Source organism: Euwallacea similis, chromosome 2, assembly GCF_039881205.1.
Source record: "Euwallacea similis isolate ESF13 chromosome 2, ESF131.1, whole genome shotgun sequence".
Classification (NCBI taxonomy): domain Eukaryota; kingdom Metazoa; phylum Arthropoda; class Insecta; order Coleoptera; family Curculionidae; genus Euwallacea; species Euwallacea similis.
Window position 1 is genome coordinate 97,599 of NC_089610.1, and position 27,695 is coordinate 125,293.

The 27,695-nt window shown below is 35.2% G+C and overlaps 2 protein-coding genes, 1 long non-coding RNA gene and 1 pseudogene across 3 annotated transcripts; 1 reads left to right on the forward strand and 3 right to left on the reverse strand.

The window, feature by feature from the left end:
* Positions 1-4,463: 4,463 nt before the first annotated feature.
* On the reverse strand, positions 4,464-7,685 carry LOC136417823 (probable 4-coumarate--CoA ligase 3). Its single transcript, XM_066403640.1, has 7 exons — positions 7,558-7,685; positions 7,232-7,498; positions 6,944-7,104; positions 6,832-6,892; positions 6,089-6,207; positions 5,835-6,041; positions 4,464-4,571 (listed from the first exon to the last, which is right to left on the reverse strand). Exons 1-7 carry the CDS (start codon positions 7,672-7,674, stop codon positions 4,475-4,477), a joined length of 1,029 nt encoding a protein of 342 aa, XP_066259737.1. The 5' UTR covers positions 7,675-7,685; the 3' UTR covers positions 4,464-4,474.
* Positions 6,218-6,754, reverse strand: LOC136417845 (uncharacterized). Its single transcript, XR_010752870.1, has 3 exons — positions 6,695-6,754; positions 6,495-6,648; positions 6,218-6,440 (listed from the first exon to the last, which is right to left on the reverse strand). It is a non-coding gene; the product is annotated as an uncharacterized lncRNA (long non-coding RNA).
* Positions 7,686-16,325: 8,640 nt separating the features above from the next.
* On the forward strand, positions 16,326-23,468 carry LOC136417828 (facilitated trehalose transporter Tret1-like; annotated as a pseudogene).
* A 233-nt stretch (positions 23,469-23,701) lies between these two features.
* LOC136417833 (facilitated trehalose transporter Tret1-like) lies at positions 23,702-27,095 on the reverse strand. Its single transcript, XM_066403668.1, is given in 13 exon segments — positions 23,702-23,774; positions 23,910-24,031; positions 24,113-24,223; positions 24,293-24,629; positions 24,684-24,855; positions 24,936-24,986; positions 25,049-25,081; positions 25,145-25,216; positions 25,297-25,391; positions 26,115-26,238; positions 26,434-26,562; positions 26,690-26,822; positions 27,012-27,095. Coding segments are annotated over 13 exon segments (1,536 nt in total).
* Positions 27,096-27,695: the final 600 nt, after the last annotated feature.

The window sequence follows — 27,695 nt, forward strand, 5'->3', positions numbered from 1 at the left end:
GTGCTTTGTTGTCAACTTGCCCAATTGTTCCCTTGGATGAGGGAAATTATACAGAGTGTTTCAGAATTACCTATACATAGTATATCGTAGATAAATCTTGATTAATTCTCAAAATACAGAGCATTTTTTTTACTCACTGACTTCATAGTCGTAACTTTTGGCTTACTAGCTATAACTAATTTAAATTTTGTGAGTAGTCCCGTCTTAACATACACTATAAAATACCAATAACAAACTTTGTAAATTACAGGTCCAAACTAGGAAATAATCTTTTTAGACTTTTTTATGAATTTGAATACCCTGTATATTATTTTCTTTCAACCCATTCAACAAAGCATTAAAAGATGTCTTTACTACATTCATTTCATAATTTCCATACGTATCATTTTGGCTCAATAACAAAAAATATATTTAATAGTTGTTCAAAATAAACGTCATCTTTGTATTGTAATAACGAAAAATTAAATTAGATAATAACAATTACAGTACAAAAAAAAACAGTTACATGTGGTTCAAAATGACAAAATTTGCTTGTATGCATTTTTTTTCTCTCAGCGAAAGTTGCCTTATTGCCTTGCATATAATGTTGAGATTATTTCTAATTGTCGTAGAGAAATGTTTTATTCTGTGAAAAACTCTTCTTTTGTGTTTATCTCTTGTTTATAAATCTTAGATTTTAAATGCCCCCAAAAGTAATAATCCAATGGATTAAAATCAGGCGATCTAGCAAGCCATGTATACGGGCCATGACGTCCAATCCATGGGTCTTCATAATGAACATTTAAAAATTTTATAATTGTTCGTACAGAATAAGGTAGCGCTTCATCATATTGGAACAACATATCTCGGATATTAATAGTTTCAAGAAGAAGGGGTAACGCATCTTGTAGAAATTCCAAATAAATTGCGTTAACCAGGGTTCCATTAAAAGAATATGAGCCTATTAGGTGATTGTTTATCGGTCCACACCAGACATTCACACTAAAGCTGTATTGGGAATGTATTTGCCTTATTGCATGTGGTTTGTGTAAACCCCACGTTTGATCATTTCTCATATTGACGATGCCATTCCTGGTGAATAAAGCTTCACCCGTAAAGCGAATTCTATAATAAATTCTCTAACTCTGTATGATCCACGGACTGAATGTTACTCGATTTACTTCATTCACAAATTCAAATCTGTGGATTTGCTGCACATGAAATGGATATTAACCTGCCTTATTTAAAGTACGGCAAGCCTTAACTTAAGCTACGCCAAATGTATGACTAATTTTTTGGAGCTATTTATGGATGGTTTTCTGCCATATCAATTAAGTTTTTTCACTGTTATGTCACAATTATGTCATTTAAATGAACTTCATCATTATGGTCAACATATTCATTATTTTTAGCTGCATGAAAACAACCGTATTCTCGTAGGTAGCTAAATACATGTAGCATCGGGTTTGATACTACTGTAGATATAAGATGGTGTTTATATCTTATAATAAAATCATAAATTAGAAAAAGGATTGTAAATATGCGTTTATTAATATAACGTGAACAAAGCAGAGGACCAAGTAACTTATAAATTTATGAGTGCAGACGCGACTTCTGAGTTATCAACGACAACCGGACCCAGAAGAAAAGAGGGCTTGTACATGCCCTGCAAATTGTTAAATACTAAAACCCGTGGTGATAAACCATGGGTGTACCCTGGTTAGGGTGCCATCTGCACCATCCGCCGCATTAAACTGTGACGTCTTAGCTGGGAATTGGAATTGCAACTATAGGGCCAACGGAATCTATCACGGGCAATTCAAATGCCGACAAAGTATATTACAGGCAGTTCTAATGCCGATCAAATTTATTGCGGGTATTTTCAATACCGACAAGGCATAGCATGGGAAATTCCCAAGCTCCAACTAATGCTTACCAGGGTCGTACCTCAGGGGTATATCAATCTTAAAGATAATACTTACTATCTAACATATATCAAACGTAAAAGTAACACTTATCTACAAAAATATCCCAAAAGTCAATTGTGATCCTACATACATTTCCAAACGTTTGATGATTAGGCAATCTACGATTGAAAAAACTTTTTTCATATTCACGAACTGCTGCTCCTTCATTACCGTTGCAAAAACCATATAAAAAAATTATGTGAGCATATTCTTAAGTTGTAAATAAATCAAGCATTATGACACAATAAAATATTTGATAATCAAAGATATCAAACTCTGGATCAAAAGATGTAACCAAGATTAACTTTCATGAGACAAGATTATTAATAATATTGTTACAGATCTGATGTTACCTAGTAACGAGAAGAACGAGAGAAGAAAACCTTCTTGAGTAGTAAACTTATATCTATTTAAAAAACTAAAGTAAACTGTATTTTAAGAATTAATCGATGAGATCGCCAACAAATAGCAGTAATTTTGAACAGCTCTTATAATTTTTTTAGTGTATTGTAATTGTTATTATCTAATTTAATTTTTCGTTATTATAATACAAAAATGGTGTTTATTTTGAAGAATTATTAAATATTTTAATTTTTTCAAAATATATCTTGTTATTGAGACAAACTGATATGTGTGAGAATTATGCAACTAATGTAGTAAAGACAGCTTTTAAAGCTTTACTGAAGGCTCCATATAAATTTTAAAAAATATATATACAAGATATTCAAATTCATAAAAATTTCTCAAAAAAACACTATTTCCTAGTCCGGACCTGCAATTTGCAAACTCTGTTAATGGTATCTCATAGTGTATATTAAGACGTGACTATTCACAAAATTTGAATTAGTTATAGCGAATAGATCAAAAGTTATGACTATAAAGTTATTGAGTAAAAAAAAGAATAACGCCCTGTATCTTGAGAATAAATCAAAATTTGCCCACGATATATGGGTAATGTTGACTCATGATGAAGTACTTTAACCCCTTGTAGTATATGTACAGTTAACTTTGAAACACTCTGTACATGTGCACCACAAATTTTTGCCCAGATTTAGGGAAATCTTCAACTTCCAAATCTGGTCTTCGTAACGATATAGCCCATTAAATTAAAAATATGATTACTATCTATACAGATTACGGCGACCATTAGTGTCTATATCTATACAGGGTATTGCAAATTCGACCCTCACCATTGGGATCTCGGAAACAAGAGGAGATACGAAGAAGTTTAAATGAGGGCAAAGTTGCGCAATCTAGCGCTTGATCAAATACCATTTTCAAAATTTTAATTTTCAGAGTACTTCCCAAGATATCCGAAAAAGACTAAAAATTGGAGAATCCATTTTTATTTTTTTAGCGTTATTTGACAAGGAAGGTTAAATCCGTAAGCACATTTTCGTTGCCACTTTTTCTTAGCTACACGATGACATATTCAGATTTGCTATCCGACGTTTCGTCTTTCGGCTACCATTATCAACTTTATTTTTTCTTATGGGCGCCATATTGGATTTTTCGACAGAAAAATAGTGCGTTTCATTCTGATTTTATTGATATAGAACTTCTTATAATTTCCTTTTTTAAAAACCGAAATATTTAAATAAAAAGAAATATTACATAGTTGACCTTGACTTCATCGAAAGAATTTCTTTTGTTCGCGCTGTATGACAGAATTCCTCAAACGAGATTAGAGCGTGTGCAGATTTCCAATGAAAATGAGCTTCAGAAATGAAGAGAAACGAGATATGTTAAGGCTTTATTGCAAAGGCCGTGTAAGGTTAAGGGGTCAATTCGGCCCTCACAGGCAATCGATCTGAAATTTTTACCAATTGTCCCTATCACTCAAAAGACTTACCACATAAAATTTCAACTTCCTAAGTCTCACCATTCAAGGGTAGGACGGGGCTGAGGGTGAAAACTTTAAAACGCCATATCTCGTGAACTATGTGGTAAGTCCTTTGAGTGATAGGGACAATTGGTAAAAATTTCAGATCGATCGCCCGTGGGGGCCGAATTGACCCCTTAACCTTACACGGCCTTTGATAGGAACAGTACGAAAACAGCTCAAATGTATTTTGAGTTATATCCGGAAAGACAACAGCTGCATAAAACATTTAAAACTTTGGATGAACATTTCAAAAGCACCAAACTCACCAAAAACCTTTCGTCGTTTTGGATTTACCGAAACCTTTTGCTTTGCTCAGCTATTCATTTCTTTTTAGTACGGTTCTCCAGCCCTCGGGTCGAATTTTCTATAATATTTGTTTACCAAGAGGTTATGTGGTCAACCCTGCAAATGTCGCAGGAAAAGGAGCAATTGCATTTTACCTCATAATCTCTATCATTATTTTCCAGTTACGTACGGGGCAGCAAAATTTCGATGTTCATGTGAAAATTCTCGGGAACTATAGGAGGAAGACCAATAGAACACTATCGATTTTCGTCTCAAAAACAAACATATATTTTTTTTATAGTTTCGATAATTCATCACCAAAGCTTTTAAATAAATGTGACTATAAAAATCATTTTTTTTAATTTTGCAGTATCATCTGTTTTAATTTGAGTCTGTTTACTTTTCCCGTGATGGTGGTCGGAAAACTCTTAACAAAAGTGACTCCTTCTCGCAATCTAAAACATAAAGATAAAACTCAACTTGTTTCCGTTACAGTAACAGAGAAGTGATATTGTTATTATGACTATAAATTGCAACATTTCTAATTTACTCAATTACAAGGCTCTCATGACGAAGATAACTGACTAAGCAGAATTTATCATTACTTAATATACAGTGATAGTTTTTGGATGGAACAGCCCATATAACTAAGAAGCCGAACATATGCGGCCAAAATCCTCGGACACGTCGATTTTTATTTTCCCTTGCAGTTTTTTTTATTAAATTTTTTTATTAAATTCATGTATACAGAGTAAGCTAAAAATCAAATACGACCAGCAACTTTATTTTTTCAAATAGAAATACCTACTTTTGATTTCATATTTGAATTCTATACAAAATTCTAAGTATGTTTCATGCACCATGTCCTATACCTAAACGCAACAGGTCTCGAGAAATTTGCGATTGAACATATCAAAAACTAAAACTTTTGATTTCTTTTCAAATTTCTTTGGTCCTGAACAGGACTGATTTAATACAAAATAAACAGGCAACAATTAAATTAAATGTTCAAATTGGATCCCACCTATATTTCTTGATAGTAAGCAAGACAATAAATGGACTCCTGTTTGGCATTTTTAAGTATTGCTGGGGTAATTGTTTTTATTTCATTACGGATTCTTTCTGTTAAGGCTTTCCGATAGTTGCTGGTTGATTAAAGTATACCTTACTCTTAAGATAACCCCATAAAAAGTAATCTAAAGGCGTGAGGTCAGGTGATCGTGCCGGCCATTCAATTACCCCTCGTCTCCCAATCCAGCGTTCAGGAAAAGTATCATTTAATTAAGTCCTAACGTTAACGTGGTGATGAGGGGATGCTATTTTGTATTAAATTGGTCCTTTTCAGAGCCAAAAAATTTTAAAAGAAATCAAAAATTTTATTTTTTGATATGTTCAATGATAAATTTTTCGAGAGCTGTTGGGTTTAGGTATAGAATGTGGTACATGAAACAAACTTAGAATTTTGCGTACAATTTAAAAATGAAATAAAAAATAGGTGTTTCTATTTGAAAAAATAAAGTTGGTGATCGTATCTAATTTTTGTACTACCCTGTATACATAAATTTACCATCAAAAAAACCGCAAAAAAAATAAAAATCGACGTGTTCGAGAATTTTGGACGCATATGTTCTTCCACACTGTATGTATACAACACAATCTTGGGAGCAGTTATAATATTATTATCTCATCTCTATAGAGCTGACATTCAAACTTCTCACCTTTTATGATCTTCAACCCTCTGGTTCACGTAATTAGTCAACTCTTCTTCCGTCACAACATTTGCATCTTCCTTTAGCTGCACGACTCCCATCATCCTCTCTCCTTCCCTCTTATGTGGAATCCCTATCACTATAGCATTGTTCACTGCTGGATAGCTTAACAGCATCCTTTCAACGTGATATAGGAACACGAAGCGGTTGTTCCATCTAAACTTTCTCTGTTCTTTCTAGACTTGAAAAAAGTGTTTTTTCACCTTAAAACATTTTTAATTCTGTCCAAAATGTGCAAGCAGAAATCTTCGTCAAAGTAGACCAAATCTCCCGACTTGAAGAAGCCTTCTTCAAAAGATATTGAGGCATCTTTGTTGTAGCACTTGTAGAAGCATCTAAACATTTTCTTTCCTTTCAGGTAAAGTTCTCCCTCTTGGTTTGGAGCACATTTCTTTCCAGTTTCCACATCTATGACCTTGTAGTATAGTCCATCGACTGGCATTCCACAAGAATTAGGTTTAAGATGCAGCAGATCTTTTGATTTCGAGTTATAAGGATTGAACAATGTGACTTCTCCACATTCAGTTATACCGTACAATTGAGCAATATTTACATCTACAAGAACGACGGTTCATGCCAAAAATATTTGGAAATCCAAGAGGTCCATACTTGGCATAATCTTCCTTAATTTGTATATAAAATCGTTATGCAAAATATAAGATCCTGTGGTAATTCTAAACAAACTGGAAATATCCACGACTTCAGGTTTCACTGATTCCGAAAGCTCTACACACTGCAGAGGCATCAAAAAGACGTCTGTAACCTATTTGAATGTAAGTTTTGTTGACTAAAAATTATTGTTAACATACGCAATATTTGTCAGTACTTCTCCAGAATTCTTGAGAATCAAATCGGTCCCTCAGAAGTCGCCCCCCCCCGCCATAATATTTATTATCAAATCCATAGTTGAAGAGGCTCAGTACCAGTTGGTATACTTCAGGGAAACCGAACCCATCGGCTGGTTGTTGAGTTGGTGATCATTTGGCCCCACCACTGTGGCTCCGAATCTAAAAGTAGTCTTGGTGTCCTCTCAAGAGTGGCACCACAACAAAATTTACCCCTGGCAAAACTCTAACGCAAGGAGGTAATAGTGACTAAGACATATAGCCTTAGGAGTACCAGTGCTTCCACTACTAAAATGTATCATAGAAGTAGTGTTCAAATCTTTTATATCAATCGGCAGGAACTGTTCTTTGTTCTCCAAAAACTCCTTTTGGAATTACTCCCCAAACACTATTATTTCAACGTCAACCCCTAGACGCTTCAGAACCCTGAATATCACGTCCTTGGAATGAGTTGCGTAACACATAGTGATACTTCAAAATAGCGACTTTTCATCATCACTAACCAGCGGTGAAGACGATTTTCGGTGGGACTTGCTCGAAAAACTCAGCGCATTCCTCCACTGTGTGACAAGGGTCCACACTGAAAGAAATGCACCCCAAAAACTGAGCTGCGATAAGGGGGATGCTCGCATTTATGTTCTCCTTATTCGAGCACAACGCAATGATGTTTTGGGGTTGCAATCCACGTTTTCGGAGGGCCGAGGCGGTCCCCATGCATTTGATCAGGAGGTCCGAGTACGTGTCCCATTCTTCAGTTACGGTGTTGATCTTAAGTCAAAGGAAAACAATAAATATTAAATTTGAATGGTGTTACGACAGGCACTTACCACTGCAATTCTATTGTAATATTTCTTGCAAGAGTCAAACAAAACCTTGCCAATACCGCCGCATTTTTCGTCAAATTTGAGATCTGGAGTTCGGATGACTCCGTCTTCGAAAATCATTGGGAAGAACGAGAAAAGCGATTAAAATAGTCGATTTATTGACAAACGTTTTGTGCTCGTGGTCCTATCTAGAGGAACTGTTCGGAGATTCAAATTTGTATTCTTGATAATTAAATAGAGGCAATCATGGTGGGTCTGATAACTGCGAACTATTATGTGCTTCCAAGGTTGAAATTCATATCTAAACGATGATATCACATAATTACAGGAATAAACACAAATTCGAGATAAATACGAGGTTCGGTTGATAAGTACTGCACACTAGCACGCCACACGGAAATGAAAGGTACTATCGAGTTGCGCTTGATGATAAATTACAGCTAAAATCCTTCTCTGTAATTCTGTGAAATTGCTTTGAAACAATGATTCTATTGATAGAAGCACTGTAAATAGGTGGGTGTTGAAATTTCGCTAATGTGATGCTGGGAAAGAGACAATTATGGATCGAGTTAGACGGCCTGTTTCTGCAACAGACGCCAAGCATTGAAAGCAGGTAGAAAATTTGATTCGAGGTGACCGGCGAATAACTCAACAACAAATTGCCATCTGTTTAGGAATATCTAAAGAACGAGTACGCTATATTATCCATCAATTGGATTACCGTAAAATCTGTGCTCGGTGGGTACCGCACAAATTGACAGAGGGACAGCAACGGCGCCGTCTTAAATGTTGTCGACAACTTTTGCAATGTTATCATGATGAAGGAAAGTATTTCCTTTTCAATATTGTCACTGAAGACGAAACTTGGGTACATCATTACGACCCCAAAGAAACAGGACAAAACTTGGAATGTAGACATTACATTTCACCAAGGCCCGAAAAATTCAAAACCCAACCATCAGCAAAGAAACTTTTTTTGACGGTGTTTTGGGATACCAAGCATGTTTACGTGACTGAATATCTCAAACATGGGAAACTGTCAACTCTAAACAATATATTGAAATGTTAAGACACTTTAGAACACGAATGTGTCGCGCCCAAAAGATCACAATGCCCGTAATCCTGCAACGTGACAATGCACGACCTCACACATTTTATGCTACAACATTGAAAAATTGAAGTTTAAGCCTATTCCACATCCACCATATTCTCCGTATTTGGCTTCGTGTGACTTTTACTTCTTCCCTCATCTCAAGAGGTATCTTAAGGGTAACCATTACACCACCGACGATGAAGTGAAGGAAACTGTGACTACTTGGATCGGCGAAAGACGACCAGAATTCTATAGTGACGAAGTGCAAAAACTTGTGGGGAGAAATGTATGAGTATAAATGGGGATTATACTGAAACATAAATATTGCATTTTGTAACTGAAGAATTGTGCTTTTATCAATGTTTTTATTCCATTATAATAATTCCATTCTAATAAAAAACCTAAAATGAAGTATAGAAGCAGAATGGAAGAAGATTTTCAAAGCCACCAAACTCAGCTAAATGTTCATCCAAAGTTTTAAATGTTTTACGCAGCTGTTGTCTTTTCGGATATAACTCAAAATTGATATATGTATATGTCGGAGTAACTTGAGAAGTATTCTCCATTTTTTTTTGTATTTTGTATATTGCTTTTTTTTTATTAACAGAAAAATAAAGATAGAAGAGACAGACAAACCAGTTCACTATTTCACGACCGCTCTTCTTCCCATCAATCTATTAACTGCCCATTCTTTGTCCTTCTTGTCTTAACTTTCCCAGTTCTGGTGAGTCCTTCAGAACCATGGGAAAAGTACCTGCTAGTCCCTATTACAAAGGAACCAATAGTTTAGTGTCACCCAAATAATTAGCACACATGGCCACTTAAGCGCGCCATGGCAATAGTGACCTCGTTCGACAGTGCTTTGTCTTCAGATGGCACTGTCAGCCTGCCCTTCATCTTATTGTCTATCCTAATGCTACTTTTACACATCTTAAAAACTAATAAATCTCCGACATATATATCAATATATAGATATACAGGGTTATTCACCCAAACCGTTCATTAGAAGTTTACTAGAATCTAAAAGTAATACGAATTTGAACATTTGGAGTTAAGTTAAGTTCGACATATACTATTTTTTTTAAATATTTTCAACTTGCTGTCACTTCCGGTTTAACCGGAAATAGCTGTAACTTGCTTATTTCAAATGGAACCCCCAGTATATTATTTTATTTTTAGATTTTACGTAATATTTTAGGTACATTTTCTGTATAATGTTCTATACTTAGTTCTTACCGTTTTTGAGATATTTGACTTTGAATTAAAAACGTGCCTCTGTAATGACCAATTTTAAAATTGCATATCTCCGCAGTTATTAAAGACATAATCACCATATTTTGCAGAATGTCAATACATAGTCTTAGGTTCACACTTTCACTAGTTTTATGGCTTAGTATTATACAGGGTGTCCAAAATTCAGCTCCTGACATTTACATTTTTTGAAGTTGCAAAAGTCGGCTTTTTTAAATGGGTCACCCTATAACTTTAAGCAGTATCAAGTAGAAAATGTAATTCTCTATCGAACTGTATTAGGGTTACCTATACCTATTCCAAACCATTTTCGAAATAATTAAGTTTATGTGAAACTAGTAAGTACATATTCACTCTGGTAAATTTTTATTCTTCGCGTAGTTGGCCATGGAAAAGAAATAATGACAGTTATTACTTGCATTGCACGTTTTTGTTTTTCGGTGGCTGTTAGTAGCAAAATTAAAGTGAAACTTTCAATCAAAATGGAAGAATACACAAACGCTGATATTCTCAATTTGTTTTATATTCACGGAGAATGTTACAAAATTTTGGAGAGAACTTGCCGTGAATTTAGTGAACGACATCCCCATTTGCCGCCAATGAACAAGACAAAATTCAGGAGAATTGAAACTAACTTTTTACAATTCGGGAAAGTTAGCGCTACAAAAAATGTTCCTAAACGAGTGACTAATGACGAGGGTAATATAATAAGTACACTGGCATATTTTAACACATTTCCGCAAAGTTCAACAACATCTGCAGAAAAGGATTTGGGAGTTTCAGCTTCGTCTATTCAAAGAATTCTGAAAGAACATCGTATGCACCCTTACTCTTTCCAACACGTGCAGGCTTTTAGAGCAGGCGATGATCTTCGGCGAATAGAATTTTGCGAATTTATGCTGCTAAAAATTCAAGAAGACCCTCAATTTCTTTCAAAAATACTTTGGACAGATGAGTCGAAGTTTTCTAGAGAAGGAATAACAAATAGAAAGAATCAGCATTTCTGGGCAGTAGAAAATCCACATGTTTTACACAATGTACATTTCCAAGACATGTTTAGTTTTAATGTTTTCAGTGTATTATGCCATGATCAGGTTCGGTATTGTATTTACAATGAAAATTTAAATAGTGACAAATATTTGGAAATTCTTCGAGAAACTGTTACTCAATTTGTAGAAGAAATTCCTATTGGTGATCGTCAAAATTGCTGGTATCAGTTAGATGGGGCTCCTGCACACAATTCTCGCGAAGTTTACTTACAATTGTCACGAATGTTTGATGATCACTGGAATGGACTCAATGGCCCTTGGAGGTGGCCACCGCGGTCGCCTGACTTAACACCCTTAGATTTTTTTTTATGGGGCTATATTAAAAGCAAGGTTTATTATTCTCCAGTAAATACCCGCGAAGATTTGCTCAACAGGGTGCGGACAGCGTTTGACGAATTGGACAATAATCAAGCCCGACAAGCTGTAGAAGGAGTCCAAAGAAGAATTGATCTGTGCTTTCAGATGAACGGTCAACATATTGAACATTTATTATAATACAATTTCTTTGTGTCAAAGATTGTTGAAATTTAATTACAATAATTAGTTTATTAACCTTATTTATTATTATTATGTACATCTTTATTCAACAATGGTTTAGGAACATTTTTTGTAGCGCTGACTTTCCCGAATTGTACAAAGTTAGTTTCAATTCTCCTGAATTTTGTCTTGTTCATTGGCGGCAAATGGAGATGTCGTTCATGAAATACACGGCAAGTTCTCTCCAATATTTTGTAACATTCTCCGTGAATATAAAACAAATTGAGAATATCAGCGTTTGTGTATTCTTCCATTTTGATTGAAAGTTTCACTTTAATTTCGCTACTAACAGCCACCGAAAAACAAAAACGTACATCGCAAGTAATAACTGTCATTATTTCTTTTCCATGGCCAACTACGCGAAGAATAAAAATTTACCAGAATGAATATGTAGTACTAGTTTCACATAAACTTAATTATTTCGAAAATGGGTTGGAATAGGTATAGGTAACCCTAATACAGTTCGATAGAGAATTACATTTTCTACTTGACACTGCTTAAAGTTATAGGGTGTCCCATTTAAAAAAACCGACTTTTGCAACTTCAAAAATGTAAATGTTAGGAGCTGAATTTTGGACACCCTGTATAATACTAAGCCATATAACTAGTGAAAGTGTGAACCTAATACTATGTATTGACATTCTGCAAAATATGGTGATTATGTCTTTAATAACTGCGGAGATATGCAATTTTAAAATTGGTCATTACAGAGGCACGTTTTTAATTCAAAGTCAAATATCTCAAAAACGGTAAGAACTAAGTATAGAACATTATATAGAAAATGTACCTAAAATATTACGTAGAATCTAAAAATAAAATAATATACTGGGGGTTCCATTTGAAATAAGCAAGTTACAGCTATTTCCGGTTAAACCGGAAGTGACAGCAAGTTGAAAATATTTTTAAAAAATAGTATATGTCGAACTTAACTTAACTCCAAATTTTCAAATTCGTATCACTTTTAGATCCTAGTAAACTTCTAATGAACGGTTTGGGTGAATAACCCTGTATATATAACTCAAAATTTGAGCTGTTTTCGTACTGTTCCTATCAAATTTGCAATAAAGTCTTAACATATCTCGTTTTTCTTCATTTCTGAAGCTCATTTTCATTGGAAATCTGCACACGCTCTAATCTCGTTTGAGGAATTCTGTCATACAGCGCGAACAAAAGAAATTCTTTCGATGAAGTCAAGGTCAACTATGTAATATTTCTTTTTATTTAAATATTTCGGTTTTTAAAAAAGGAAATTATAAGAAGTTCTATATCAATAAAATCAGAATGAAACGCACTATTTTTCTGTCGAAAAATCCAATATGGCGCCCATAAGAAAAAATAAAGTTGATAATGGTAGCCGAAAGACGAAACGTCGGATAGCAAATCTGAATATGTCATCGTGTAGCTAAGAAAAAGTGGCAACGAAAATGTGCTTACGGATTTAACCTTCCTTGTCAAATAACGCTATAAAAATAAAAATGGATTCTCCAATTTTTAGTCTTTTTCGGATATCTTGGGAAGTACTCTGAAAATTAAAATTTTGAAAATGGTATTTGATCAAGCGCTAGATTGCGCAACTTTGCCCTCATTTAAACTTCTTCGTATCTCCTCTTGTTTCCGAGATCCCAATGGTGAGGGTCGAATTTGCAATACCCTGTATATATTGTAACGTTTAATGTCTATGAATGCGCATCCACGTCGCGCATCCGGTACAATTTGTGGTGCAGTGGCGACGGGAACTGAATTTAGTAAACCCAAAACTTTCGAAGGAGGTATGTTATGGCTCGCCAAATAATGCAATAAATTTGAGTTGCGCTATTAAAAATTTGCGTATAGACAACATCGTTTATTTTTATATCGAAAATAAACAAAAATACTAATTTCTCAATTAAAATTACTAATATCCCAGAGATTCGATTAGAAAACGTCTGGTTCCAACAGGATGGTTGTTTTGCCCACAATAGTCGAGAGGTACAGGAATTTCTTCAGAGCGATCGTACCGGATGCGCGTTCATAGACTGTTGTGGATATGCCTGCCACAGAATCAATAGGTCTTAAATAATCGCAATTTGTATAAAAGCTAAAGAAAAGTATTCGCTACAGGGTACCGTCTAATGTTTTTCAGGATTTTAATGTTAATTCTTGTTATTACGCATAGGATAATTTAGAATTAAAAACGTTATCTACGGGCCCAGGCGTCTTCGTGATACGCCTATGAGCGTCACTAGTTCGAGAGTAACTCTCACCAAACACAAGGTTTTTTCACCCATTATCCATGGATAATAGATGAGCTAAGTGGTGGAATTTCCAGCGACTTCTCCGTTGGGACTAGTACCAGGGTGCAATCACGATTACCGAAAGACCCAAAAAAGGTCAAATCGTGTCTCCCAAGCGTTACGCTTTAACGCAGCCAGTAGTTATTGGATCAATAACTACCCCATGCTCTAAGTACGCCTATGATTGTTCTCCAGTAGATGGGGTATTTAAGAATTTTCAACATGAGACAGAGCCCTTTTGCAATCTTGCACTCCCGCGTCTTAGGACCTTGTCCTTGGTTCTCAACTACCGGCTCACGTGTTCTCTTACTCGTTAAGTACCTCCCGTAAATAAATCTGTGAAGTGGTTCCCGGAGGGTCGAGCAGAAATCCCGAAAGAAGTATCTGATCCCAACTGGTTGATCTCATGACGGATTCTTCAAAAGTTCACAGTCGACACGCCGTAAAACAGTGAGTTCGAGAGTGTTAGTGCTATATCCGGCAACAGAGAAGAGACACACAGATTAGTTGTAGTTTACCTAGCATAAGAGCGACATTGTACAATTAGTCTTAGGTTGTATAGTGGCTTAGAGAAAAATTTTCCTTCCTTATAATTCGGTTAATTTCCAAAGTTTCCTAGGTTAAGCTGTTAAAGTACCGTTAAGGGATCTTTTAAAAAAACTTAGGTGGTACCCCTTGGCAAACAAATTATACGCGATAATTTTTTTTCTGTCATTAATAAATTCGTATACAGTAAAGAATGGCCTACGATAATTCAAGAAGCAGTAAATAAGCTTTCTTCGATTCGTTAAGAGGCGAAGGGGATGACTCCCCAAATACCATTGAGGAAAGGGTAAGTGTGGCCGACAGAGCAGGAGCAAGATTGGTCCAGACGACCCCGGTGCCCCGTCCGTGATGGTCAAATAACCCCAAATTCCACAATAAGAAGTACCAGCTAGCCCCTGTTTCCCATGGACAAATCCCACACATAACCACTTAATTGCGTCGGTAGTAGTGACCTCATTCAACAGTGTTTTATCCTCAAGATAGCTCTATTAGCCTGCCACCTTATTTTATTATCACTTCTAACGTTATCCTAACTTAAGGACTAATGTATCTCTGACATATACATTACCTTTTCTGATCTTTTATTTGTGTTGGTCCATATGTTTTCTGTTAGTCAATATCTCTAAACACGTTACAGAATAAAGATTATAATTTTAGAATGAACTTTCTTCAGACTCAAAAAAAATATCTTTATGAAACTAACATAAATATCAATAATCAAATAATTGTTCAATTAAAAGTAAGCTCAGCTATAAGTTTTTATTGCCTGCGTTTAAGCCGAAATATATGTATGGTGAGTCTCACAGGGTGAGTCTTAAGTAATGGGACACAGAGCAACGATGGATTTATGACATAAAAATAATGCAATATAGCTAAATTTATGTTATTCCAAAAGTTGATAATAACTGAGATACAGGGTGCCAAAGTTGAAAAATGAAATCAAATTTTCTTTAATATCTCTGGAACAGTTCGGGCTAATTTCACGAAATTTCTTATATAGAGGTTTTTGGAGATAGTCAATTCAAATTTATCGACGATTTCGGTGTAACTTCTAGATTGTGTCACAATCGACAATTAGGAGTCATTTAAACCATTTAAACTTTTTTGTGCCACGGTGTATGTCATTTGGACTCATTAAAATTTGTTCCCCTACCTTTTCTAGTTAAAAAAGTTATACCTTATTGGTGTCGCTAGGAGCAACGGTTTTCGAGAAATTCAATTAAATAACTTAAATTCCCATTTTTTCTACTTGTCGACATGTAACAACATAATTTTTTTGTATTGTTAAAAAAGCACAAAGATAATATGAAAACAATTTAATACCGTAGTTGGTCTTCTATTGACATATTTATTTAAGTTCCAAACGAATATTTTAACAATAACAAAAAATTAAAAATTAAACATATCTTCCTGTGACAATAAATGTTCGACGTGTCCACCATTTACTTGGATATATTTTGCAATTCTTTTACAGAACGACCTTGAATTTAGAATAAAAAGGGCTTTCAGAATCTAATATCAAAACATTCAGACCGTATTTAAAAAAATTAAGTTGATGATGGTTCCGCAATGTTAAAACGTCGGATTAAAAAACTGATAATGTCACATTAAAGCTCATTAAAAGTTGCTGTAAAGAAGTGCCATCAGTTTTGGTCTAGGTTTAATATTACCGCCAGAAAAAAATAATATGTAAAATCGGAAAATCCAATTTTTCCCAAATATCTCAAAAATCAAAAAATATTTCGGGGATTTCTAAACGCCATTTTTTTAGGCCCTTGATTACGCAACTTTTCTCCTATTTAACCAAATCTGTATCTCTTACCGTTTCGAAGATCCCCATAGTGGCCCTCCTTATCTTGAGCACCCTGTATACTTACATATGCAAAAGTGCAAATCATTGTTGTGTAAAAGTGTAGGAAGTGGAAAAGTCATGTAAGTGATTACACATTTTTGACTTTAAATTTGAATGGCCAACAAAACACAACATACAGTGTGATACAATCATCCAAATGACTAATAAAGATGACTAACACCAATATGCACTTGAGTATGCAAAATAAAGGAAAGAGATGGCATCAAGTTTTATGCATTTTAATTGGTAAGTAGGCTTTAGGACTTTTTAACATAAGTGTCAGGACTAGATTTCATGCGGATCATGAAATTCACCATTAGATGAATTTCATGATCATTTTGGATTTATTTTGGAAATGAGGAATTTCCCTCATTTCCAAAATTATTTTATTCATATTTTCAAAAAGCTTATATCAACTTTTTTGTTCACATTTAAAAAATGAATTTCTTCATTTAGATCGAGCGCCATATAGCCTACCAGTTTGTGACTTAAAACACCTTTTCTTCTCAATATCTTATAGTTAGCCTCGGATGTTTTTCAATTGAACTTTATTGGTCTTGGTCATCTCCTTTCTTATTAGTTCTCTCTCAAGACAAAACCAACTATAACATATCCGAAGGAGAAGCATCCTATTTCCTAATTTTTCAGCCATTGGGTAAATTTTAAGACAATATTCAAAATCCGATTTTGAAATTAAATTGTATTAGTTTTGATGACATTTAGTCCAGTTTATTACAAAATGTCCGAATATCTTGGGCCTAAAAAATCCTTGTGAGTGTTGTGTATTCCACACTTATTAGGCTGAATTATAGTGGCTGTTTCTAAGTCCAAGTGGGAGTTCTATGTTTCTAGGTTTTTAACAGGGTAGATGCAGTGTTTTTCTGTGCCGGTCCCCATACATTGGTGATTACCACACCAACAGTTAGGGGTTATTGGGGATTTATGCCAATTATGGCTGTATGGTTAGGGGCATTGATTATAAATATATTAGGTAAGTAGCATTATAAAGCGTGTCGATTTGAAAACGAACCGTCCTCCATATTTCGGTGATTATAGAAAATATGTAAATAGGCAAAAACATGTTGATTTTACTTTCAAAGGAGACGTTCTTTCAGTAGGTTTTCTCTGAAATTGAATACACCTTCTAGTGGGGGTGGAAACAACCACTAAAATCTTAAATGGGAAGGGGGATTGAGTTACACCTCATTTGAAAGGTCTTTCAATTTCCAAATGTACCTTTTTTTCATCAAGAGGTTTTAAAAAAATCGTGTCCAAACCATAGACAAGCTTCGATATCAATTGTATTGTAGAAAAATTATTTATTAATACTTTAAGTGTTAAAAATGCTGTCAATTATTTTCTAAATAATAATAAAGACTATTTTCAAACTCCACTCTAATATTCACAAAAACTTCTACTTGAATTTCCCTACACGCAGCTGTAATTCTTCTAAATCTTGAGGCTAGGTTTTATAAACAACAAATGATTATTTTAGTTTTTATTTGTTTATTTGTATTTATAAATACATTTATTTAAATATTTTATTTGTAGAAAACACAGTAAGAATAAGACTGTTCTATTAAAAAAGGACGATGGAATTCTTAACTTTTTATTAAATTACTAGATATTTATTATTGTATTATAAGGTTATTTGTTGTTATTATTTATTATGTTATATTGTTGTTATTGTTTATAAGGTCATTTACAAAAATGGTATACACGCTTTAATAATGAACCAAAATTATTTTCACCTATGAAAAATATGAAAGATGCTCAAGAAGAACAGTAAGAATTTTTAATTAGAGGAATCCTAATACTAATTTGAAACATAAATACGTGTTGGAATTAGTTGCTAAGTTTACTGAAACTGATTTCATTGCCATCAAAAAAGAGTTTTTATGCGAGTTTTAAATAAAGCAGCTCAAATTGAAGTTTTAGGCTTTTTCGTTGTTCGAATTGGCCAGCTGCTTTCGTATGTACATGATATTGTATTGTGGCACATGAACTAGGAATGACTCACGAAAAAGTAAAAAAGTGTTAAAATTAAATGAATTCCATCTAAAATGCATATCTTTCAACAATTTTTTGACGACGATTTTGACAGAAGGATTCAATTTTGTGAAGTAATAACAGATTTTATAAATGAAAACGAAAATAATTTACAAAACATTTGCTTTAATGATGAGTGTACGTTTTTACTTAATGAACACGTAAACAAACAGAAGTGTCGATACTGGAGCGATGAATATCCTTGTCTTGGGGGAAAGTCTGTCACTCCCCTGGACAATGTTGTAACTAGTGGGTTCTGCTTCCGCGGCTGGTTCTAAACTTTTTGTTACCGAAGGACCACTCTCGTTTTTATCAGATTGAGAGAAACTGAATTGAACTAATTGGTTGTTTGACTTTTTTTAATGTATATTAACAAAAGTTCTTAGCTCAAATGTGTTTTACAAGTAATTGGTGTCTGATTATTTCAAAGGTAATTTTAAAACTTTTTACGATTTTCTAATCTTTGATGAGGTCAAGAGTGAACTGGTCAAGAACTGGGTGGAAGACTCAATAGTGAGTTCCCACTCCCTTTCCCATGTCGCATTGTAACGACCCTTTTCGATTGCTTAAATTGGACGTCCTCCGCTGTACCAAGAACTGATCCTTTGTCTGCCTCTAGTCAGGGTTTTTTTCCTTTTCTTTCTTCTTCTTTGAAATCACCAGATGTTACAACTTTCTCTATAACTATGGTTATTTGCAGCCAATATCACAAATGTACTGCAGTGAGATTCTTGGGAAATTTTGGCAGTATGTTTTTTATCTATTGACAATAAACTGCATCAGGAAACACCATTACGAGAAGGTTCCCAGGTTTATGATACCTTTTCGGCATACTTTATTGCCGATATTTGGCATTCCCCAAAATGTCTGATTGTTTTTAGACAATCCTCAACTATTTAGAGAAGGTAATACACAGTATCCACAAAAAATAAATATTTGGATATTCTTGGGAATGCCGTATTGGTCCTTTATACATAGAGGAAAACCTAACTGGTGAGCTCTATTTAAATCTGCTAAAAGAGATAATTCATCAAAATAACAACGAATTTAGAAAATCAAATTGACGGGACTGGTAATAGTGTTTTACAAGAAGATCTTCACTTTCATCAAGATGCACCTCTACCACACTCTTTTCTTCCTGTTAGGCAGTAGTTACACGATAGTTTTTCTGCCAAATGGATTGGTCGAAGAAGACCAATTGAGTGGTTACCACGATTACCCGATTTAACATCTCTTTTTTCTGGGAGCATCTTAAATCTGTTGTTTATAAAACCCAGCTTCAAAATTTAGAACAATTGAAGAGAAGAATTACACTTGCGTGTAGGGAAATTCAAGTGAAAGTTTTTATGAATGTGAGAATGGAGTTTAAAGACAGACTTTATTACTGTTTGGAAAGTAATGAACAGCATTTTGAATACTTAAAATAGTAATAAACAATGTTTTTACAATATAATAGGTACCGAAACTTGTTTACGGTATGGACATGATTTTTCGAAAATTTCTCAATGAAAAAAAGTTACATTTGGAAAAGTAATTGAAATACCTTTCAAATGAGGTATAACTTGATCCTCCTGCCCATTTAAGATTTTAGTGGTTGTTTCCATCCCCGCTAGAGGGTGTATGCAATTTAATAGAAAACCGACTTAAAGAATATCCCCTTTGAAAATGAAATCGATGTGTTTCTGCATATTTACATATTTTTTACAATATTTTACATACAACTTTGCTTCCGCCGTTTTTGAATAGATGTATGTAGCGGTAAGTAATGATCGAAATAAATAACCCCATGTGGGCATGCAGGAGCCTTGGGCACCTGTTAACATAACCTCATAAAAATATTAATCTATTTGTGTCTTCATCATAAAGTTATTCGCAATTGAAAATGTCAGTGTACGAGCCAAATTCTCGTCATTTGCGGGAGGTTTTACTTTTCTGCTTCAATATGAAGAAATCTGCTGCTGAGGCTCATCGAATGCTCTCAGATATTTATGGGGAAGCCACTATTAGTGAAAGGACATGTCGTGAGTGGTTTCAGCGCTTCAAGAACGGTGATTTTCACGTCGAAGACCAACATAGCGGTGGAAGAAAGAAGGTTTTCCAAGATGCGAACTTGGAAGCATTACTTGACGAAGACTCGTGTCAAAGTCAACAAGAATTGGCACAATCATTGGGAGTGACTCAACAAACAATCTCAAAACGCCTCAAAGACATGGGAATGATTCAGAAGCAAGGATATTGGGTGCCGTACGAGTTGAAACCAAGAGATATTGACAGGCGTCTGTTCGCTTGTGAACAGTTGCTTGCAAGGCAAAGACGGAAGGGATTTCTGCATCGTATTGTGACTGGGGACGAGAAATGGGTTCATTACGATAATCCCAAACGCAAAAAGACTTGGGGATATCCCGGCCATGCTTCCACGTCGACGGCCAAACCGTCTATTCATGGTTCCAAAATCATGCTCTGTATTTGGTGGGATCAACTCGGCGTAATATATTATGAGCTGTTACAACCAACTGAAACAATCACAGGTGCTCTTTATCGAACCCAATTAATGCGTTTGAGCCGAGCATTGAAAAAGAAACGGCTGCAATACAACGAGAGACATGATAAAGTGATTTTGCAGCACGATAATGCTCGACCCCATGTTGCGCAAGTGGTTAAGAAATACTTGGAAACATTGAAATGGGAAGTCCTACCCCACCCGCCATATTCTCCTGACCTAGCTCCTTCTGATTATCACTTGTTTCGATCCATGGCACATGGGCTAGCTGACCAACACTTCCGGTCTTATGAAGAAGTAAGAAATTGGATAGAATCGTGGATCGCTTCAAAAGATGTCCAATTTTTTCAACACGGGATTCGTATGCTGCCCGAAAGATGGGAGAAAGTAGTGGCCAGCGATGGACAATACTTTGGATCCTAAAGGTATAATTAGTTTTTTACAATAAAATCGCGAAATTCGAAAAAAAAACGGCGGAAGCAAAGTTGTACACCTAATATAATTCGGTATGTAATCACCAAAATATCGAGGTTGGTTCAATTTCAAATGGGCACACTCTATACTGAAATTCTTTATAACACAAAGGTTATCAAAGACTTCACACAGTTATTCATGTAGCTCCCGGCGTTTCTTCGACATTTTGCATTTAATGTATTTATGTAGATGAAAGTTGGTGTCCAGCTTACAGTTAAAATACTCTCAACTGTAACTGTTCTGTATTTATTGTATTAGCAAAGTATGATTGTATTATCATTAGCCAATTAAGCAATAGTGACTAATACTTCTTGTGCAGGTGTGCCTGACTGGGTATATTGATATGGTAACGTCACATTTTAGCGTAAGCAATCTAACGTTAAATGCAATATGCTGATTATACATATTAAGAAAAAGGCACCGGACTGATTTTTAATCAGAGTTAATATAAGATCAAGAATTACGTTGAGAGGGCGACGTGACTGAGAGTCCACGGAAAGTTTATATAAAATAAAGTTATTCTCGTAGTACTTACATGCCCGCAGTTTCATTTTTTTCATAATTACTCAAAGTAATTAACAATAACTATATGTTACTTTTTTGAAACGATAAAATAAAGAAATTATTTTGATAGAGAAAATTTGGCCCCAAGAAATATAGTGTAAGTTGAAAGTTAATACAAAATTTCCTTACTCGGCTTTTTCATGCTTATACACTTTTAAATAATAAATATAACTTGTTTCTCTTTTTTAGGCCTTGATATGATTATCTCATCTTACATAAACATGGTACCCTCCATCTTGTTCCTCTTGATGATCTGCTTCTTACCCGAATCTCCCTACCAACTTATCAAAGATGGCAAGTTTAAACAAACGAAAGAATGTCTCAAATGGCTGAGAAAAAAATCTGATGTTGAAGAAGATTTTTATGCACATTAAAACAGCCGCTGAAAACTCTTCAGCGCACAAAAGTAAATTTAAAGAATTGTTAACTGTAAAAAGCAACAGAAGAGAGCTTAGAGCAGGAACATTGCTTCGATGTGGACAACAATTTTCCGGAATTTCAATATTTATGAATTATTCTCAGATGGTTTTTCTGAAAGCTGGAGGTAATTTTTCACCTCAAGAGTCGTCCATGATTTTCCTGGCCACTGCAGCAGGATTTAATGTGATTTGTAGCGCGTTAATTGAAAGATTTGGTAGAAGGGTAACATTTGTTACTTCAGCGTTTGGATGTGGAATTGTTCTAATTATAATGTCGTCCTACTTATTTTTGAATTAGTATAACTTAGTACATTTGGAAGATTTAGGATGGTTTCCTTTAATGGGTTTGATACTTTTCATCATAGTATTTTCTCCGGGAATAGGCAGTTCCGACTTTAATGCTTGGAAAACTTTTTACAGGCAGCATTAAATACAAATCTTTATGTGTTTTAAGCGGCGCTTTCGCAGTTGCAGTTCTATTAACAACAATGCTTTTCAATTTATTGAACACCTATGTTGAGATTCCTTCGATAAACGAAACCACGAAAACAACAATTTGGTTTACGAAAGTGGACTGTATTAAATTTCACTTATATAAATAATGGTAAAGTATTGGTTTAAGTATGAAGTAGGAGTTTGCTTAGTTGGGAAGATTACGAACTACGTTTACGATCACATGTCTGGAGCGAGCACCGGTCAAAGAGCGCAAAATTACTGCGATCATCCCTTAAGTACTAAACCCGAGGAACTCCAACCAGGGGCGCACCAATACCAGAAGCCCTTACGGGCAATGGTCGCGCCTAAGATCATAAATCGCCGCCATCTGGCAAATACCTATACAAGTCGCTTTCATTGAAGTATGGCAAATCCGCCGAACTACGGATCGCGGCAATGGTCCAATTTAGAAAGCTTCCTTTGACGAGTAGCGTATTTCCCAGCCATAAAGAGCCCTTCGATATGACCTGATGGGTGCGATGGTCTGGCGCCCAGATGGAATCCTCCAAATACGTATCGATACACATGGGCGTAACTTAAGGGATGAAAGTACAAAATAAATTAACTAAGCAAACTACACCAAGAAACAATAACCTAAAGTCCTTAACAACCTATGTGGGACTTTATGGGCCTTTTCTGGTTTACGGTATCACCTGCTTGGTGACCGGTGTTCTAGGCCTGCGATGAATTCCAAAAACAAAATGAAAAGCTCTATAGGAAATTCAGCAAAACCTGAAGAGTAGATGACAGCATAAACTAAATTTGTGTTATAGTGTTAAATTATAGGAGTACAATATGATGATATTATCTAAAGCTCAATAAACATGTTACTATATTAACAATGAAAATATTTAAGTTCTTAAGTCCATTTTCAGACATGTCTGGGAAAAATTTTAAACTGAGTATAAGTTTTTCATAAAATTATTTGAACTTTTCTCTATCTATTTTGTGATAACCGAGATCCTCTTACATGTGGAACGAATTTGAAATACTCTCTATATGAACTTATGATCAATTACGGATTCAAGTTCCCTGTCTATATGATTCAGTTTCCCTGTTCATCAGCGCGAAGATTCCATAGCTGTTGAATTACAAAAGCTCTCTTTTTCCTAAGATTCCTAGCATTCTCATTCAGATTGGAGCTTTATCAGCATGGGAACATCTTTATTGACTTCTGAGAGAACTGTTAATGCAGAAAATTGTACTAAACGAGAAGAAAATATAGATCTTTGCGCTAGAAAAATCTGTTCAACTTGATTGAAACCCTCCAGTTCTCGATTAGTGTAAGCGTTGAAGCCCATGCCAAAGATAAGGTAAAAGGAGATTTATTTATTAGGAAGCAGTAACGTGCAACTAAAATCATTTTTATTAAGTTCTAATTATGATTTTCACATAAAAAATAGAAATCTCACAGCGACACGTCAAGTAGACACTAATTTTAATTTGATAGAATTACATATTCTTCAAATCCTGCTGAAGTCCTACTTTTAGTTTCAGACACTTCATAACCAAAAAAAAGACTACGAAACACATGAAATCCCGTATACCACGAAAAGAGCATATAGCCCTAGATAAGTGTTAAATTGCGTGATACATTTGAACTAAAAAATTGTGCTAATTCGAAAAATAGAAGCACCACACATATTTTTTTAAATTTGATGCTGAACGAGAACAATTCTCCTAACATCAAACTTGGAATTATTGCTATTCCTGAAACGTAAATCACCACATACAACGTTATTCCCGCTGATGATGTCCACTTTACATTGTTTAAGTCTATCATATCGAAATGATCTAAATTGAAATACACTGACATGATAAGTAGAAACACTCCACAAGAGAGTATTGGTGTGAAATATGTTACTCGTCCACCAAACCCCTCTATGGCAAGGTTACACGACAAAGTTAAGAAGCTGCAAATGCCTATCAAGATTATCAATGAATTCTGGGGATTCCAAGTACTGCCAGTCAGGCTGAAAATTATTTGAGTGTAGTTGCTGGACACTAAGATTCCCGAAAACTGTTACGACCAACATAATAATATGGCTACTCTTAAACCTCTCTGTTTGCTCTTAATGGTAAACAAATCTCTGAAGGTACTACTCTCTGAAAATTGTCTCTGCATATCAACTGTGAGCATTAAAAAGTCTTCTTCCACGTCATACTTGCGAGTTAACCATTGGAGACTCTTTTTATCTCCTTCGCAATTACCATCTTAGAATTGTTGGTAAGGGATTATATCGGAAACCACATAATGATTAGCAGTGCAAGCGGAATACCTATGTAAGTTTTTCTATCGTTGTTTAGGATTTGGTATAATGATGGATACACTATTTAGATTTCTGCTTCACGAATAATAGGTATAGATGAGCCACTCAAAAAAAAAAAAAACCCTTTAGGTTCGGAGCGCTCTTAAATACTAAACCTAAGGGTAATAAAATAGGGTCTTACCCTGGCTAGAGAACAATTATTGTTTTTATGACATCACCTGCAACGTTACTGTGGTACTGATAACACTTGGTAGGTACTTTCTCATGAATACCGACAATGCGCGGCTGCACTTCTCATCAACGTCGACAAAGGATGGTTAGACAACAATCACCAAATATCAATATCACATGAAGATAACGATTGTAAAACTCTTAATTAACGACAATACTTCTAACCAGGTTGTGACGTACATGGGCGTCCTATAGGAGTACAGCAACCCCCTCACAGCTCTTTTCACCTTAGATCTAACAGAGTTTACTTAACTAACAATATTAACGCTATCACTATGTACAACTTAGCAATTTCTTGATCGTGCCTCAACTTTGTTGTAAAAATAGAGAAGTTTTCGCATATATACAAAAGTGTTAAAGCAATCTGACTAATGAATCCCACACCTATACAAATATACGCTGTGTGTTGGATAATGCTTTCTTTCATAAGGCAAAATTTATGAAAGTATCACTTCCATCAGACACATAAATTATTTTTCAATAGATATGTTTGGTCTAGTCCCTCCAGGATTATACATATAAACACACAGGTTCGATGAACGGGTGTCTGGAGCGATGCTTGATAAATTCTTTTTCCTTTTTCTACGTCTTGATACAATACGACACTCTTTTAAAATCTATCGGACCGCGCGTATCAGAAAATAGAGAATCATTAGTAATCAGTGTGTTTTCTTTTATCCTCATAACCCAATACTGTGGTTACGACATCAAGATAACTCCCTAAAATTTAGTTATTGGTTCTTGATATAATCGCGATTTGTTCGCCTATTACCTCAAACTGTAACTGAAAGAAGCCTTAGGTTTACTGCCATTGAAGTAATGTTTCCAAAATAGCCTCTAACTGTTGGATTACTAATTTCACTATGTAATTCACATTTCATTATGTAAGAAAGCCCAGAAGCAAAATAGAGGGCATCTCCTACCTCAGCTCCTAGCCTTGGAATGAAGAAGTCTCACTTTGAATTGGTAAATATTATTAAAAGCCAATTAATAGAATGAGGTATTTCCATAAGCCAAAATGTTTTCTTGGTGCAAAGGAACTTGCCCAAGAAGAACAGTAGTATCATAGTCCCAAGCATCCCTAAAATTAAATATTATTTATACCAACCATATTTTTTCTAATAGCTTAAAACAAATTTTAGACCTGTATTTGATTACTGTTGAGGATTTCGAATAAGATAAATTCAGTTTAACCAATGTTCCAGTTATCGGAAGTTGAATATGGAATACGAATGATTCAATACGATTGAAAAACCGGTCTTTAGGTAATAGTTACCAACTGGATGAAGAATAACAAATTATGATTCTTGTTCGTCTGATATATTGTAATTATTTTCGGTGATTACAACACTAACGGAAGAACTTCGGGAAAACAATAGCCACATGCTGAGAGGGACTAAGCTAGCTAAACAAAAGTATGTACAATTAAAAAAATACAATTACACCTGTTTTTCCCGTATGGTTGTAAACGAGATGATATTAATTATTCAATCAATTCACAATGTTGGTTAACACTATTTATTAATTATTACTTATTATAACATTAGATCTAACATATGATATGTTCGAATCACTATAATGTAAGTACTTATAGCTGTTAGGTCCAAAATTTGGCGCGTGTACGTGGTTGGGTCGATTCACCCTTTTCGATACGATAACCGTGAACTACGTAGATCATGGACTGGATTGATCGATTATGAAGGACCACCCTGAGTTCGCAGTCTCAGAGACACTGTTTTCGCGTATAAAAGAAACTAAACCTTAACTTAACAAAGGTTTATTGGTAACATTAACAACTATACAATATCGAGAAATGCGTTATTTAAAGAATGTTGACGAGAGTTTAACGCGTACGATTTCGTGATGAAGTGGCGAGAAAAGAGAGCATCTTCCGTTTCGCACCCTCCTTAAGTATTGATACGGAGGTGTAACGCCCATAGACGTACCCCCGATAGGGCCCCATTAGCGGCTTCTAGGCTACCTTGTTACGTTAAAGCGTAGCACTTAGAGGCACGATCGCTGGGCTTTTATTGGAGCCCAGCCATTGTATTCGTTTAGCGGTACCTTTAATTTAAATTCGCAATGTTAGTCCGACAAAGAACAGTGCTGGAAATCCCAATCATAAAATAACTTCCCACAGCCGAAGATGGGTGTTAAGCGCTGGGAATTCCAACAGTATTACCCAATGGCTGGGGTTGTCCATGGGCGTAACATCAGTTTGTTAAACTAACTTTGAACATTTAAACTAATAAATAACCCAACCATAATCCGTGATAAAACAATACGTCGCAAGTCCTAACAATAGCATTAGTGAGTGTAAATAAGATGTTGTGAGTGTCCGATCGCGATGTGTACCGTCCGAAAGTTCTTGGAGAAGAGCACGAAAAAACGACTTGTCCCATCCCTTCGACCCTGTCGATGAAAGGATCGGGAGGGAGGTTTATTGAACTCGACACTGGAACTTTTGGTCGTAAATCAAAAAGGCGGAACTCTTGTAATTAGACGCACATCTGTCCTCAATTCACCTTCGTAACAATA